General features: G+C 39.5%; 1 protein-coding gene across 4 annotated transcripts in view; it reads right to left on the reverse strand.

The window, feature by feature from the left end:
* Positions 1-3573: 3573 nt before the first annotated feature.
* Positions 3574-17391, reverse strand: part of LOC139199812 (neprilysin-like) — a 29585-nt gene continuing 15767 nt past the window's right edge. For all 4 annotated transcript variants that reach the window (XM_070828980.1, XM_070828983.1, XM_070828982.1 and 1 more), the window contains exons 5-23: positions 15945-16025; positions 15476-15571; positions 15264-15382; positions 14974-15042; positions 13988-14122; positions 13262-13363; positions 13024-13160; positions 12751-12844; positions 12059-12187; positions 9416-9514; positions 9229-9306; positions 8903-9006; positions 8510-8568; positions 8270-8389; positions 7722-7855; positions 7222-7287; positions 6389-6484; positions 6120-6196; positions 3574-5942 (exon numbers count right to left, since the gene is read on the reverse strand). In XM_070828980.1, the coding sequence (XP_070685081.1) occupies positions 5843-5942; positions 6120-6196; positions 6389-6484; positions 7222-7287; positions 7722-7855; positions 8270-8389; positions 8510-8568; positions 8903-9006; positions 9229-9306; positions 9416-9514; positions 12059-12187; positions 12751-12844; positions 13024-13160; positions 13262-13363; positions 13988-14122; positions 14974-15042; positions 15264-15382; positions 15476-15571; positions 15945-16025 (1895 nt within the window). In that variant the 3' untranslated portion in view covers positions 3574-5842. The remainder of the gene's footprint in view (positions 5943-6119; positions 6197-6388; positions 6485-7221; positions 7288-7721; positions 7856-8269; positions 8390-8509; positions 8569-8902; positions 9007-9228; positions 9307-9415; positions 9515-12058; positions 12188-12750; positions 12845-13023; positions 13161-13261; positions 13364-13987; positions 14123-14973; positions 15043-15263; positions 15383-15475; positions 15572-15944; positions 16026-17391) is intronic.

A 17391-nucleotide genomic window follows, 5' to 3' on the forward strand; every position in this document is an offset into this window, starting at 1 on the left:
TTAGTCAACTTTATCTGTGCTCCTACAGTGTGTAACAATTCAAGGAACTACTGAATTGCTGAGCTGATGGATTATTTGGTGTAACTGGAGCATCAAAATGGAAAGTAAACTGAATGCTGTGACCTAGAGAAGGCCCACAGAGTACTGCATGCCAAAGAAGTGGCATTTCCCTCTGTGACAGAATTTGCGTTATAACAACTAAACCAATTAAGTGCTGTGACCTTCATGCCAGTCCCGAACTTGAAGAAGTTAATTAGAACTGCATAGTCAGTGCACTGACTGCACTAAGATGGAAAAGTAATGAAACTGATCTTTCACCTGTCTGCTGCTAAAAGAGGATCAATGGTTACTTCAGCGGCAGCAGTCTCTGTAACTGTACAATTACCTCAATAAAGATTGGGCTTTTACATAAATGTTGTTGTTACATTGTCAGTTAGAAACTACTACTAAAATTATTGGATGAAAGCAGTAATTATTTGGGGTTTGAAGGATTAATGTTCCTATTTGTGGGGAGGAGGTTGAACTAAAATAAGGATGAAAGTGCACCGAAGTAGCCTGGTGAAAATGTGAGGAGAAACGAAAGCATGAATGACTTTTCTCCACATTGCTAAATTATGCAAATGTCATCAGTGAGCTGTCACAACCAGTACCAGTGTACTGAAGTGCATTGGAGCAAGTGAGCATGCAGCTTAACCAGTGAAGAAGAAATGAGATTCAATGCATAAATCAACAGATGGTTTATATTTACTATCTATGGAACAAAATGTTATGTAATGCATAAAAGAACTTGAATCCTATGTTTAATAAAGTAGTAAGTGAGTAAATCTTGGTGTTCAGTCAGTCGCCACAGGCTCAGCTCATCTGCACAGATGTGTTGAACAACCACAGGATGTCACTGTTTTACATTAATTATAGAATGAGTACATACTGTGTGCTTCATTGAAGGCTAAAACAGGAGATATAAAATCTATATTCCAAGACAGATGAAGTAACAATGACAAGCCGGCCAATGATGACAACCATTTTTAAAGGGTTTATCTGTGTGTGTGTTTGAATTTCATGATGTTTACTTTAAACGTTGATTCTTTGAGGCTCTCACAGTTGCCTGTGCTTATATCTGCATTTGTAATGTATTGTATGTCACATGTTCAGGGCATCACTTATTTCAAAAACCATAAGTCCTTAACACGTGAAAAAGACTGGTGTTCTCTTTGGCTCTCTCAGCCAGTAAAAGCACTGTGTTTTTTTCTTTTTTAAATGAAAGAAGTCACTTAATATGCGTTTTAAATTAAGAGCACCAATAACAGTGACACTTTGAAATGGGCAGAATGATTTCTCTTCTTCTGTAACAGTGCCTGAAAGAGTATTGGTATTAAAGCTGTAGCAATTAAAACTTTTCACAGAAATATTCAGCCTCTTTAAAGTCGGAATGGGTGGTTATCCAGGGCCTTTAACAATGAGAGCACAGTGAGAGCGCACTTCACAATAAGAGCTCCTTTCAAATCAAGTGTGCAATAGTACGGTGCCCACTCTAATTGCCTACCTGGAGCGGTTTCTCACTTATGATCTTAATACATCATTTGCACGTGTACATGTGTGTGAGCATGTGTGCGTTTGTGCATGTTTTTTTAAGGTACACATGTGGTGTGTGTGCACACATTTGTGTTGTGCTCCCCTTGCATACACCTCGGTCACCACACACTGCCCCAACCATTGCTCCACATGCACTGTCAGGCATTCCAGAGGCCACAATGCCCGCCTCCGCACACACACACACATACCAGTGGACCCACTGTTAGGGTCGCCCAAAGGGCACATGAAGGAAAGCTGAGTCGTTTTATGACTAGGGGGCAACGGAGGGGAACATAACTTTGTATTGAGAGCAAAAACAAAGGGTCTGGCATAGGTGACTTTCTAAAAACTGCCTTAAACTGAGAGTGCAGAGGTGTTAATTGTGTTTTTTTCTACTGAGAGATATGTTTTCAATATAGTTATGCTGCTCATTTCTCATTTAAGTTTGCAGGGTCCAAACATCTCCCATGCTCTGTATTACTTCAGGACAACACCTATGTGTACAAAGTGCAATATACTGTGTTCAGGCTCCCAGGAACATGCTGAGGTGTTGTAATGTTAGCTGTGATGATAGCAAGCCTAGCTGCTAATGACAGGGAAGGTGAGAGCACGAGGAAAGTGGGTGGTGTGAACCTTCAGTTATTTGCCAAAGTGCTACCACTCTGTGAGAGCAAAGCGGGAAGCTAGGTAGTAACTGGAAATAATTCTTGAATGATTCGCAAATGGCTGGAAAATGCACTCACATCCAATCACACAAGCTTGTTTTTATATATATATATTTTACCATAAATGAAATAAAGTAAAAAGAATAAGTAACCAAATGAACATTTGGAAATGGTGTAAGAATTGTAGTCTGTTGTTGATTTCCAAAGCCAACCTATTGGACAACACTGTGGATAATCTGTGGAATGTGGAGAAAAACCAAGAAAGCGTTGTTGGTCTGCTTCGCCAGTCAGAGGTAATGTGTTCCCATTAGAGTTGTTTAGTCAAAATGATCTGGCATGAACCACTAATAGGCTGACATTTATATCTTGTGGTAAAAATGTTTTTAAAAGAAAAGAAAAAACAAAACAAAATAAAGATCATGAATTTCCCAACTTTACTTTTGTAACAAATGTATGTTTGCACAAATGTATGTTTGTTCTGGCTTTTGTTACACACAGTCCTCCACATAGTTTGGACAACTGGCTTCAGAGTTCAGCCACATTGCTGGTGCTCCTACTTGGCACTTCTGCGGTATATATGTTGTATATGTGGGGCTTTTTTTTTTTATAATATTTGTTTTTATTTCTTCTACATCCCAGACTGTTTTTACCTCCTCAATTGCAGCCTGGTTCCAAGTGCCAGGAAATGTTCCTGTTGGGTTATCGCAGCACGGGGCATATTTACCGGTGGGCAGCTTGGGAGCAGCCGTAAAGATATTACACATTCATTTGTTTGCATCATGCCTTTGGCTAACTTCACACATTAGCGCGTACTCCCACAATGCTTACAGGTCCAATTAGTGGGAAAAGAGTTTGGGCTAATGCTGCATTTATATTAACTTACTGTTCTCTCTCTCAGTGGAAATGACAAAATTAAACTAAACCCCATATTCCTAACTCTCCCCTTGAGTCATAATTCCCTATGAGTGAAACAGAATGTAATAATATCCCTTTGTAGTTTAACCTAACCTACATCACAGGCTGCACCCTGGATAAAGGGCAAAAGGAAGCGACTGCAGAATTTCAGTTTTTTTATGTAAAATGTTTCTACAAGAAAAGCCATTAAGTCAAGTCAGCAGGACCAAAATATTCTTTACACTCACATTATTATGCAGTGCTCCAGCATCAAAAACATGCCTCATTTTGAGGCTCCGCCAAAAACAACCACCAACGCTTCCGACGTATCTTAACATTTCTTTGTATCAAATTTAAAAGCTTGTGTTTATATAGAAACCGGGTTCAGATACTGAAACAACACAGATACACACAAACCTTGAAGGACAATTCGCCTGCAGGCTCAGTTTGTTATTTAAAGATTTATTTTGAAAGAAAGAAAATGCTCCTCAAGATGATTATCAGTCATTATTATAAAGTATCTAAATACAGGCAACTGAGGTATATCTGTCTTTCTACAGGTGGAGTGTGAGAGAGTGAGTGAGAGAGAGAGAGAGAGAGAGAGAGGCAGACAGAAAGAAAGCCTGAGGGAGTGAGCGACATTGACAGGGAGACAGAGAGCTTGCACAAACAATAAGACCAAAACACAGGAAACAACAGTGTATAAAAGCTGAACATGGGAGGTGTTGTATACAGTCTGAAGAAGTGGTCTACATTGTCATGGCACATCATTCATTTCACTAATTTCTATATAAAAGGCAAAGGCAAAAATTTCCACAATTAACAACCTTAAATCACAGCCTCACTTAGAAAATGAAGCCATACGAAACAATGATCCCTAGATGGGATCCACTGACTTGATACAACCTTCTGCATTCAGAAAAATGCATGCACTTCTGAAAAGTTCATTAGGTTCCAGCAAAGACTAAGACCGCAGTTTAAAATAGGTGACATAAACATTCCTTTAAAAGCTTAATTCTGTTATTGTCTGTCAACTGACTTTTGCTTCAACGTGTAAAAGAGTCGTTAAATAAAAAAGGGTAATATGGTGCACTTCATGTGCTTAAACCAATCTCAACATTTTTTGAAACGCATTTATTCACTTCCTTGCAAGAGTTAGTTCAGAACATTGATACCTCTCACATATAAGTCTGTTAAATATAAAGCTACATTCAGGAGATGGTTAGTAAAAATAAATCTGCATACCAGCATATTGAAAGCTCAGCAATCAACATGTTTTATTTTGTGTAATCCATAGCAGGGTAAAGACTCCATGTCCTGAAGGCTTGTCATCACCAGAGGGAAAAGCCCTAAAAAAACAAGTTGTTATTTTTACACTTTGGTTTTTGTACTGATTATACAAACAATATAATAAGGTAATTATGTAACTTTCAAGGTGCTGGTAGGAAAAAAACTTAAGCCAGGTTAACACTCTTTATTCTAAGCTGAGCTAACTGGCTGCTGACTGCTGGCTGCTGGCTGCTGGTTGTAGCGTACAGACATGAGAGTGGCACTGATCTTCTCATCTAACTCTCAGCAAGAAAGCAAATAAGCATATTCCTGAAATAATCAAACCAGTCATTTAATGTTGTGTTTCCCTATTTTTTGTTCTCCCGTGAATACACATAGGCCCACACTCTCTCACACACAGTGGCACAAAAGATCATGTAAGGCATACCAGTTTGCTTGACAAACAGTAGGCAGCGATCATAATGACTTACAGAGAATGGAAAACACACATCCACACAGAAACACACAGGAGGCTCAGTCAACGTATAAAAAGGGTCTGATGTCTGTCGATTGTCAGCTCAGTGATTCATGACCAGCTGTCATCTTAAAGGCGAAAAACTTCATTTTGGTTTAATTGACGTGCTGCTAATGAACAGCAGCCGTCTGTCAACTGCAGTTAAGTCATTAACTTTAAATATAGAACAGTATTATGTAATATGTGATTACAGTTAAATACTTGCTGGTCTATTCGACAAAATAAATTCAGATTTTCTGTAATAATTTATCTAATTTATCTAATCCTACGTATTAACAAAGAGTACATAACGAGTACATTGTAGAGTGTGTCAGCACATAGATGGAGGCTGAAACCAGCTGAGGTTTTATGAGAGGCATACAGCTCAGTCCCACATACAGTACAGTGGTTCAGCCTTGTTACATGTTTATAAGTTGTGGGTGCGTGATGTATTCATATGCCAGTGGATTTGAGCACGTTTGTCTGTCTGCCTGTTGTCTGTCTGTTTGTCTTTCTTGCCAACTACTTGCACTACTTGATTTTGACTGAAACACACTCACATACACATTGGCAGAGTCACAAATAATGAGTAAAACAAAATGAAAATGGAGAGAAGAAACATAAAAACACAAGGAGTGATTGTATCCAGTGAATAGCAGAATAATCAGGCTGATTGAATGAACTACAGTATCAGAGTTGAAGAGACAGTGCTCTGTCTGTCCGTGAGGGTACAGTCCACTGCTTTCCTCAGAGGAAGTGCATACTGCAGTGTCAGTCCACCAGCCCTGGTCCATCGAGTAAAGAGCGAAAGGAAGCTTCTACTTCCCCGTAGCCCCCCACGAGTGCTCCAAGAGTCAGAGGGGAGAGGTACTGTAGGGGAACCTGGGCGATCCACGTCAGAGCAGTCCCCACTCCGGAGGTCTGTGGTTCACCACACACGGCAGATGTTGTCAGGGACCATGTAGCTGCTCTTGTTGCAGTTGAATGCTTTGGAAAATTCTGGGAAATTCTGAAGGGAGCCCAGTACCCTGTGACACATGCAGAGGAGATTGTTAGTTTGGCTTACAAATGCCTTATTAGATGGTTACTTGAAATTGAAATATGGATGCAATGTCATTTTGTTGTTTTTGTGTTTCAAAATGTTTGCTACTGCAGTTATTTGTTTTCTGCCCTTTGCTCCAAGTGCATGGCAGGTTTGAATTTACCTGAATTTTCCTGGACTGTGTACATCTACTTTAATGGAATTAACAGCTTGCTCTGGTCTATGTGTTCCACACCACACCTGAAAAAGAGAGAGATTACGACGCATTAGGAAAACAGATATATTGTAAAATATATCTGTGCTTTTTCCAGTTTATCCATCCATCCATCCATTAATGCAGCAAATTGTCCAATTATCCATCCTTCTATGTATCCACCCAATCCTCCAATCAACTATTCACCAAATCATTAAACAATCCATCCATCCATCTACCTGAGCAAAGTTTAGGAAGAAGAGTTGATTGTGAGATAGGGAAATGCCAGGCAGCGGTGGCTCCTCTCCATGTTCCTTCACATAGTTCCTGTAGGCCTGCAATGTTAATATAATACAAATGTTCTTATCTCATTGCTGTTTCGAAAAAAAAAAATTATAAAGTGGCTAAAATGACCTTGTTTTGTTACTGTTTGTAATAATGTAGCCAAATAGCACTCCATACTGTAGTTATGCTAATTTAATGTGAAAGTTCCTATCAGTAAACACCATCTCTTGCTCATCACTATTCATTGGTAAACATGGAAAGAAAGAAATAAACCAAGCATGCTAAATTTCTAATACATTGTCCCAGCTTTGGTTGTTACTCTGTTGTCCTCATCAAAATGTATAGTGTTGAGAATACTGCCTGTAAACTCCTTATACATGTATACTGTCACATTTCCTGTCCAGCATGAAACCATTATCACCTACAGGTATGTTGTCAGGCATTCTTTGTTATTCATCAAGGAGTAAAAAACAAGCACTTGGCAAAATTGCAAATGTTAATGTAAACAAATACTTTTATGGCATCATGGTTAATGTCTATTATTACATTCAAATTTCAGAGTGCCCTTTCTCTGTGGACCTCTGGTCATCACTGGTGAAATCAGCAACAGCATCATGTCCTTCATTGTTGTGTTTACAATAGCTAATGAGCCAGTCAGTGACCTGGCAAAATGACACATCTGTTAATGTTTGCAAGCAGACAACAATAAGAAACGAATGCCATTCTCTGTCATCTTTAAACCAGGGCTTTTAAACCGAGTTTCCTCCTTTGTTTTCAGGCTCATTACCTGATATGCCTGCCGTATACCTCCATTGTCAGCAATGTTCTCCCCAAGGGTGTTGTTACCATTTAACTAGAGAGGAGACATATTGAGAGAGAACAAAGATTGGCAGGGAAAAAGGACAGAGAGAGACATGGTAATTTTTTCCTCTGTATTTCAGTAAATCACCAATATCGCTCTTATTTCTTGGGATACACGGAAGCATTCTCCCGGGGGATAAAAGAAGCATTGTTCAAAGCAATAGGACAGAGGAGGGGAGACAAAGACAGGAAGAGGGATTGATATGTCAACACAAAATATTAAAGACACCTGAGCAGAGAAGAGATGAGCCAGCAAAACTTGGGGAAAGATGGTAATGCATAGGCAGACAAATGTAACAGGAAAACAAATACATTGGATAAAAAGCAAGGTTTGGGATAATATTTGAGAAAATACTGCCAAAAATTCTAGAAAAACCTTGAAAAATGAGGAATGAAGTAGAGGAGAGGTTGTCTACCAGGACATACATGAAGGCCATTGGCCAGGTCCCAGGAAAAGTTGCCATACTGATTGACAATGCACTTTGACAGCTCCAGGAATCTCTGAGTGGAGTCTGGTGTCCACCAGTCCTTCAGGTCGCCATCCTTATCATAGTTACGACCTACAAGAAGAGACCACATGCATGGAAGGATGAAAGGTTTGATTTGGTCAGAAAGAAAAAAAAAATCATTGTGTCATACGACCCAAACCCGCATTAACTTGTTATCAGTGACAGCACCGAAATGCTGCAAGAGATGTCTATTGCATGTTTCCATTCCATTCATTTTGTTTATATTGTGTTTCTGGATGGCTTGCAGTCATGGATATCAGTATAAAAGAATCCTCACATCTTTGTGCTTGAACGTAATGACTACACATAAGCCAGTGAAAATGAACGCAGTGAAAAATGATCTGAGGAGACACGCAGATCTGATGTGGTAACAGTTACAGAAAGGGAAATATTGCTATATAAATACCAATACAATCTGCCAAAATTGTAGGAAAGAACAGAGAGCAACAATGTGGAAAATCATACCATTGTCATCAAAGCCATGTGTGATCTCATGACCGATTACCATGCCAATGCCTCCATAGTTGAGAGATTTAGCCTGGCCTTTACTGAAGAAAGGTGGCTGGAGGATACCTGCTGGGAAAACTAATGCCAGGGAAAACAAAAAAACTTAACAAGTTTGGCTGAACACCACTTGACGAAATTGAATAATTGGACATATATATGTTTGTACCTGATTATGTTTATTTGCATATGCATAAATACCTATTTGGTTTTTGCTGGATGAGTAGAAGGCATTGACAACAGCAGCTCCAGTTACCCACCTGGAGAAGACAAGAAGGGGGAAATGAACGAACAGAACAGTAAGGAGCACTTATTAAAATTAACTTGTGGTTAATAACAAAAGGCTAATATTAGTATTCCTGCTGTGTTTAGTGGAAGGCTGAACTGTATCTGTGAGTAGGAGTTTGAGTGGGAGAATGTGAATGCACTGTGCTAAATACAAGATAATGTGTCACACCACACGCACCATGAGCAAATAAGTCATTTGTTACTAGTGATTTAAATACTTAAGATTGTAAATTTAAATTACTCGACATCTAGAATAAACCAGTTTGCTGAGCATTGATCTAATTCTGCCCCCGCGGGGAATCTTACTCCTCTTTGTTGACTTTGACTCTGAGTTTCCGCAGGCGTTTCTTCTGCACATACTCCAGGTTCTGTAAGATGTTTTCAAAGTACTCCTCTGCACTGTAGTCCAGCTAACACCAACACACAGCCAGAGAAACAGGCGGATTAGCCATGATGAGAGCTATCAGCACTTGCTCATATATTTTCCAGAAAAACTCATTAAGGCTTAGAATTTACCGGGATGTTTTCACAGAACTGATATGCGGCCACAATAAACCCACTCTGTATTCTGTTACACTAATTCATTGAAAAAAAAAAAAATCATTCATAATCGCATCTTTTCAGACACTCACATCTTTGTACTCATTGTTGAGGTATTTGTCATCCATGATGTTGTCTGAATAGCCAATCCGTTCCCGAATAGCTCGGGCCTGCAGAACAGTAGAGGAGAAAATTTGATAAATAAACGCCTTAGTCATCAGATATCCTAAAGAAATGAATACAGTGCAATACAACAAACAGTTTATTATAATCCAATACCTTCTCCTCAGCTGCTTTCTTGGTCTGTGCATCCATCCAGGTCAGATCATCAAGGTTACTAATGAACACTTCGCGAATGTCTTTAATCATCTCCTCCATCTGATCCCCCGACACACACACACACATACACACAAATAGAGCAAGAAGAGCCATAAATAAGTCACTGATATATAACACATAAGTATATGTGGAAAAACCTCAGCACTGTCAGTCAGAACAAATTGTCCATAGTGTGGGAGTGTTTCTCATAAGGTCCCCGGAGAGAATCCAGTCGAAAGTGCATGAAAAAACAACAACAAAAAAAAAATTTCTTGCAACATGTTGTGCAACACAGTCATAAAAACACTCTTCCCTGATTCAGGCCTCATCATTACATAGTCACATATCAATGTGGAAACACTCCCCCTGTGTAAGAGTCTGATGCCCCTGGGTAAAATTACCATGAGTGATATGATGTTTGTGTGATTAATATGACAGATTGAGTATTGCCAAATAGATTATAGATTATAGTTATGAATGAATAAAGGGAAGTGAGCCAAAGGTAGTCAGAATTACATCATGTTTGAAAAAAAGTCACGAGAATATTTCTACTTAATCAGAAAAGTCTAATCTTATTGTTTTAAAATTCTCTACAGCTGGTGTCTGCTGTACTAGCTGCAGATTTGCAGATGCATTATTGATAATGCTACCGATTTACATTCTGCATCTTAAGACCTTTAAATATTTAAATTTACTCATAGATGCAACCAGCAGTTTTGGACTGGATTTTCTGTTACTGAAATGATCCACGACCCTTACAACTCTAAATTATAGAACAGGTATTTGAGCTTTATGTTTCACCATCACTACCACGTTATTCTTATTAAGCAAAATAAAGTGTGAAGCTATAGAAATATTTCTATCTCAGCATACTGGACTTCAAATAACACACTGGCACAACTCTGGTGGTGTTTTGATATGTAAATCCACACAGCAAGGTGCTCCGAATTCCACATCAAAAGCTCAGATTTCAGTAGGAACCTGTGGTGTTAGTCTAATGTTTCTATAATGTATTGCTCTTGAGTTACAATATTTGCAAGAATGTGCCAGCACAGGGATACAGACTGACTGACGCCACCACAATGGCATAATGCTGAGAAAACCATATACTGTACCATGGTCACCATTTAAAAGTAAAATTTTGTCTACAAACAAAACAAAACAGAATTAGAACAATTCACAAAAAGGCATCTGGCCCAATAAAAGAACAAAAGCAAAACAAAAAGGGGAGAAATTAAAAACAGCAGTGACAGCGAAGGTCGCCCCTCCGGATCCCTCTAACCACAGTTGTGCTCTGAGACCACAGCAAGCTGACAGAGGCATTCCAGTGTCTCATCATATCAGCAGACCCCTCGCTTACACACTGCATGACCACTCGGGCAACACGCTGTGGTTCACCACAAATCTTCGGAGACCAGTGATGACACTTTTCCGAAAGTCTTTTAGCGTTCAGCATGTGTGCGTGCAAATGAGTTTGTGTTGTTTGCATGCATAGAGGTCTGTGTCTGTTTGCATGTGGAATCCTTTATGGGCCAAATGCAGGCTTTGTATACAGTGATGAGCCTATTGGATCTATATGTATCATGACGATTAACTTTAGAAATGTTAAGATTTCCATTTGTGGATGCTTTGTGTGTGACATATTTATTAGCAAAGTCACTAGAAACCATAGATGTCAAATACATGTAATGGGCTAAAATATAGTAAGGTATCATAAGTATTAAATAGCATTAATGAATGTCAATCTAGTATAAGTACCTCTAGTAGTATAAGAACCTCTAAAATATACTCAAGTACAGTACTTGAGTAAATGTATCTAGTTACATTCCACCAAAGATCATATCCGAAATATATCTCTGCGGCTGACAGATGGTTGACATGTGAGGACTGCAGCATGTGTGCCAGCTGCAGGTCAGCTCAGCCCACTTACAAATATACAGTATATCTATGGCCATGTATTGGGGGCGAGAGGGGCGCTGATACAGTCACATTCACACACACGGACACAACCACATGCTAGAGTGGGCAAAGCTCCAAAAATGATGGAAGATAGAGATTTATGGTGTGTCAGACACTCAGCACTATGACATTGTCACACACACAGGCTGACTCACATACAAAAAGTCTTGTGGCAAAGCATGCACATTCACAAATGAGAGCCCAGAGTTGAGATTCACAGTGTGGGTGGTGTGGGTATGATAACAAGGACACCTTGTTCAGCTGCTTTCAATGGGTGCAAGCAAAAAGTACTGTACTGTCATGGAGATGCAAGAAATAAAGGTGACCAAAATGCAGGTGAGAGAACACTGGTGAGAAACAAAAATATACTGTTAGGGATGTGCGTGAAACAAATGGTCTTGCACCGTATGTATGAATAACTGAGTTCATAAATATTGTCACATTGGTTATGTGAAAACACATGCCCTGCAAATTCATGTCTATGATTCAGTCAATAAACAAACAAAAAAGCATAGCATTAAATTATGTATTACACAGAATGGAATATGGAATATGGAATTCCTGTTTTTATTTGTTGGAATGTGAAACCTGAATTAAACCTAATATAAACTAATAATATAAAATATGATCCACCCCCCTACTAACCAGTTCTTTACTCTTTTCAGAGAAGGCCTCCTGCACATACAGTCGTCCCACAGCATTGTCCATGTTGTTGTTGACATAGAGTGCGCACTGTCGCCACACTGCTGCCTCTGACGTTGTACCAGACAGAGCCTGCAGGGAAAGTAACAAGCCACTGATCAATTAGAGATGCAGGACAAACTCAATATGTCAATATGACTTTATATGCACCTCCATTATGCATTAATATTACACTTTGGGCTGTAAGAAATTGAGCAGAAGGGAAATTATAAAATTAAGAAGAAGGTTAGGATTCGAAACATTTACGGAGCTGAGTGTGGATAACTAGTGTTTTTTAGACTACTAATACTGTGGTTCAAATAGAAATATTTTAACTATAGTTTGGCTTTCCTCACTACTTTGATTGATGACTCAATTTGTGTTTAGTGCTGTCAGCAAATATTAACAGGCTTACATTTTACATTAAGATAGAAGATGACTATAATAAACATTATGGCTACTAAACATCACCACGTTAGCAACGTAATCATAAGTATACAGTGTTTCGTTATGTGTTTAAGTTAAAAAACAAATGCTGTCCCATGTATCGTTATTGGACTTTCCTTTCCACGATCAAATTTCGATATCGGTATCCGCCTCTAAAATTCAGTCTTAGTTGGTTCTCTTGTTTATCTGCAGACAGTTTCGGTCCTGACCTTGCGGAAGGCTTTCCTGGTGTCCCTGTAAGCTCTGCTCAGGCCCACCACCATGTTCATGGCAAAACGCCATACCATGTAGTTCTGCAGATCCCTGTGAGAAGAAAAAAGGATGTTCAAAGAAACTCTCTTATTCACACAAAGCTGCAATATATCAGTAATGGGCAAGCAGCTGTTTTCCTTGCATGCAGGGCACACCCGCCCCCACAAACACACACTCACAAACAGGCTATCACACACAATCACAACTACACTCAAAACCAATACACACACCTCTTGTTGTATTTGGCCAAGATAAGGTTGAGTCTTCTGTAATAGTTGGGGGAGTAGTTTATGACCTTCTCTGTGTCAGGAACGCTGATGTTGACTGTATCCATTATCTTAGCTGTGAAGTAACTCCAGTTGAATACCTTCAGGACAAATCCAAAGACAGAGAGGAGAAAGAGGACATAAGAGGGTGTATGGTGAAAAAGAAACAACAAACTCTGGCAGATAAAGAGTCTATTTTTACCTGTGATTCAACCTCAAGGGTGAAGTTGGCGTTCAGATCACCCAGTTCCATCTTGTTGTAAAGCAAGACCGGGTTGTTACGGTCCTCTGGAGTATCAGTAGCCTTGGAGAGAGCAAGACAGAGAAGCTGAAAATCAAGAATGCTGTCACAACATAAACCCTCCTGTTTCCTGACACATGCATACAACTGCAGTGCCGGTCCAAAAGCAACAAACATATGTGGAGTCCCAGAAGGCAGCAGGTCTGTAGATGTCAGAGCTCAAACGGTGACGGCCTTGTAAAAGCCAGCAGCCGAGTGGAGGGTAAGTGAAGCATGGCAGTGAGCAGTGCAGACCAGCACAGAATGACAAATGTGGACTGTGGAAACCTGTTGATGTCTGAGAAAAGTTGTTGTGTAGGGATCAGGCTGGTTAACGTCTTGTTTTACACAACCCCTGCTCCAGATTGGAACCACAAATACAGAGAGAGAGAGAGAGAGAGAGAGGAGAGGTTTGTGCTACAAACGGAGGCGCAGAAGGTCACACTGTCAGATATCATTGGCTCACAGAATCCTCCTGATATGTGAAGCTGACACAGAAGATAAGGTATGCACTGCTGCTGGAAGACACGGGCTTTCGGTTTCTCAAAGGAGAAAACAGCATTCTTTTTGGGACTAGAGGAAGTTCTCAGATCTTACTAACTATTTGGACTTCTGATGGCAAAATGCAAAGTGTAACTTCACACTTACGTTGGCGATGTCTCTCTCCAGGTCCATAACCCGTGCCACCTCCTCTCTGATGCGGGATTCATTGATGGCCAGTTTCCGGTCAGCGCGGATCAGCTTAGCCAGGTCAACCATAAATTGCTCATACGCCCGACACGCCTGTCAAACATACACTCATTTGTGATTCATATCTTGATTTTGCCTTAGCAGCAAGGAGAGGAGGTCAATGGATTGAATTTAACCAATGACCAAAAAATGGAGGCAACAGTGTGCACTTACGCTCAGATACACACACACACACACACACGCACAGCCTGCCTCAAGCTAAGTGCGGTTGAGTGCTGCTATCTGCATATCAATCAAGTCCATGGTAAACTGCAAAGTAAAACCAGAGCTGAGGATCGCTGCTCCAATCACACACGTCTGCTCTGGATTGAGATGCAACCAAAGCTGTTCTGCATTGCCGCTTTGATTTTAATCATCACTTGCTGCCTCAGACTGCATTTTTATTTATTGTATACACACATGCTTGTAAATCCATGTGAGCGTACAAATAAACACAAATTTAATTCAGGTGCCGATCTTTCAACTGATGCCCTCATCACTTGTCGGGCATGACGTTTCCTGGAACAAACTCCAGGGAATATGGAACCCAGACTCAAAACAAAAAGAAAAAAAGTCACATTGTATGGAAGTCTATGAGAAATTGACCCTACTTCTCACTTGATTTATTACTTCAGTAAACACTTTTGTAATGTGTTTATGGTCTCATTCACTAGTTTCAAGTCTTCCTCAATACAACATGATGCTCATTTAGTAAATTATGGTCCCATTTAGAGTAAAATAGGCAATAAAGTAGGCTGTACTCCAGGATGAGACTACCTTCTGTCTAACCAACCCAAGGCGGTCTTCTTGGAATGAATATTGCTTCTGGCAATATGGCAACACCTCTAAAGCCAAAATCCAGGCTTCAAAAGTCCATGGTTTGCACATGTGAACTATACACTTACCTCTGCATAGGGTCCGGTGCATGCATAGTAATCTCTGGACAAGAGGCCAAGGCTTGTCTGTTGGTCAAACTGTCAAAGAAGAAGAAAACATACACCTTTGTTTATATAAGCCCTAAGAAATCCAATTTCAAATATCCAATAAATTGGTCGGTGGTTATTTTCCAGCAGCATGGTTATGATGTGCAAGTGCCAGTATGAATGTGAGTTTAAGAAGCAGAGAGAGATAGAAGGAGAAGGGCTACAGCTAGCTACAGTTCAAGCTGCAGGTCAAGCTTCAGTTGCACACCTACATGAATGATGTGTGAATTGGAGTCCCTGTCATCCGTGCCCACAAAAAAGTTAACCAAGAGTTGAGTTCCATATTTCTCATTCAACTTGCTGATGACGTTCTCCAACCTCCATGTTTTACCTGAAGAATGGAGAAGAACAGAAAAGTGAGGGGAAAAAAGAATTGCCTGTACATGACATCTGCTGTTTGTTACAGTGCAAAGTATCGCTCTACCATAGTTGGTCTCCCAGTTGTCCGCAGCTATGGGCCACTCAAACACATCAGGCAGCATCTCAAGCAAAGGAGACCCCCCTCTGAGCTCAATTAAACCTTAAATGAAGAGTACATAAAAACAAGCAAAATTCTGTTTTTAATGGATACATTTATTTTATACCAGTCATAGTTAAGAAAAAGATTTTTAAAGAAAGAAAAGACCCCTTGTTAGTATTCATATGTTTCACTTCTTATCTAGAATAATTAATCTATGCATATTTGAGCACATCTGAGGAGTTTTGGTGTGACTTCTAAGCCAAAATGCTTTTGAAGAAAGCATTAATTTGTATTGCACATTGCATTCTTACTTATAAAAACAAATAATCAATAAGAATTGTTGTTAGAAATAAGAAAAAAAAAAATCACTTTAGGACAATAGAAGATACAAAAAGGAATATTGTGCATTGACATCTGATGCCTGCTCACGTACTCTCATTGGTACAGGACTTGTAAAGGGTCTTAGCCTTGATGAGAGCAGCGGCTTCCCCCTCCACTGTTTTTTCAAGGACACCTGCAAATAGAGCAGAGAAACACAGCAAGCTTGAAGGAACGAAACACAAAGACAGAGAGATAAAGGAAGGATAAGCCTACATGTCGACAGAGGGAAGGGGGTGTAAATAACCTCAGGTACAGTGTAGTTTTTTTCATCTTTGCGGATTCAAAATAGAATCCAGCTGGAATTCAGATGCATTTAATCATTTTAATTGAGGCATGCTGTCTGTCCCTGTGTCAGAAAACAGCAGCAAAAATAAAGCGATAGCTTCATATTGCAGCAATGCATAGCAACCAACGACAAAACAGATGATGTGACATTTTTTAAAAGGGAAATAAGAAAACCAGTTATGAATACATTTAGAGGGCAAAAAACTTTGCACAACAACAAGGAAACGGTATGATGACTTTTCAATTTAATACTATTTTTTCAGAATATGCACAGTAGCTACCAGAAAAACTAATGAAGAATTGCAATGCTTTCAGAAAACAGCTGTTAAAAAGTAATAATGACAAAAAACTCAATGGAATATTTCTATAGAGGTATTAAAGGTTTGAAGAGAACAGATAAAGCTTTAATGTTGACTTCACCTCACAGAGCAGACATAAGTCAGCTTTCACTATTCTAGCAATTCTGCCATATCAGATCAGGTCCACTTTCTACCTCTGAAAAGATCAAACATATCAAACAGATAGCTAGTACATCTAGTACACTAATACATCATCACAAAATCCTCCCTTGTGCTGTGCTTGCCTTGAAAAAATTATTATTAAAAATGATTTATTATTTGCAGTGCAATAAAACTCTTTATTTCAGTGATTAAGATTATCTATGTAATTTGTTGTAGAGGTCAAAGCTGCCATGTAAACCACAAATTAGAGTGGTAATATGCAATGCATTTTTTATTCTCTGGTTGCTATAAAATGAATTCCAGACTTCAGAGTGGAGAAGTCATGGCAAAAAAGGCGAAAAGAAATCGAGGAGCAGCAAAGCTAAAGGGGTGGCTATAAAGGGCCATTTAAAACAAGAGTGAACACCATTGCTTGTTTTATTGCCTGCGTTCATTGCCTCTTCAACACCTGTTGTGGGCACATGGACGCTTAGCCTCAAGCTAGATAGCGTTTGTAGTTAGACAGCTAATCAGAATGAGTGATAACTGTTGGGGTGCAAACTTGCTCAACCTAGGGGGAGGAGAATGGGACCAACAATGCACTTTTCCTGCGCTGCCTCAAGGCACTAAGTTGCACATTGTACCTTTAGAGTGTAATCACTCCCTCAGGATCCACTGAGGGTCATTTTTCAGTGACATAGAACATTAGAATGAGCTAAAATAAATTTTCAGATCAACAAGGTTCATCCTAACACCCACACAGTAATTTTGGTG

The sequence above is a fragment of the Pempheris klunzingeri genome, chromosome 4 (assembly GCF_042242105.1).
Source record: "Pempheris klunzingeri isolate RE-2024b chromosome 4, fPemKlu1.hap1, whole genome shotgun sequence".
In the NCBI taxonomy this organism is placed as follows: Eukaryota; Metazoa; Chordata; class Actinopteri; order Acropomatiformes; family Pempheridae; genus Pempheris; species Pempheris klunzingeri.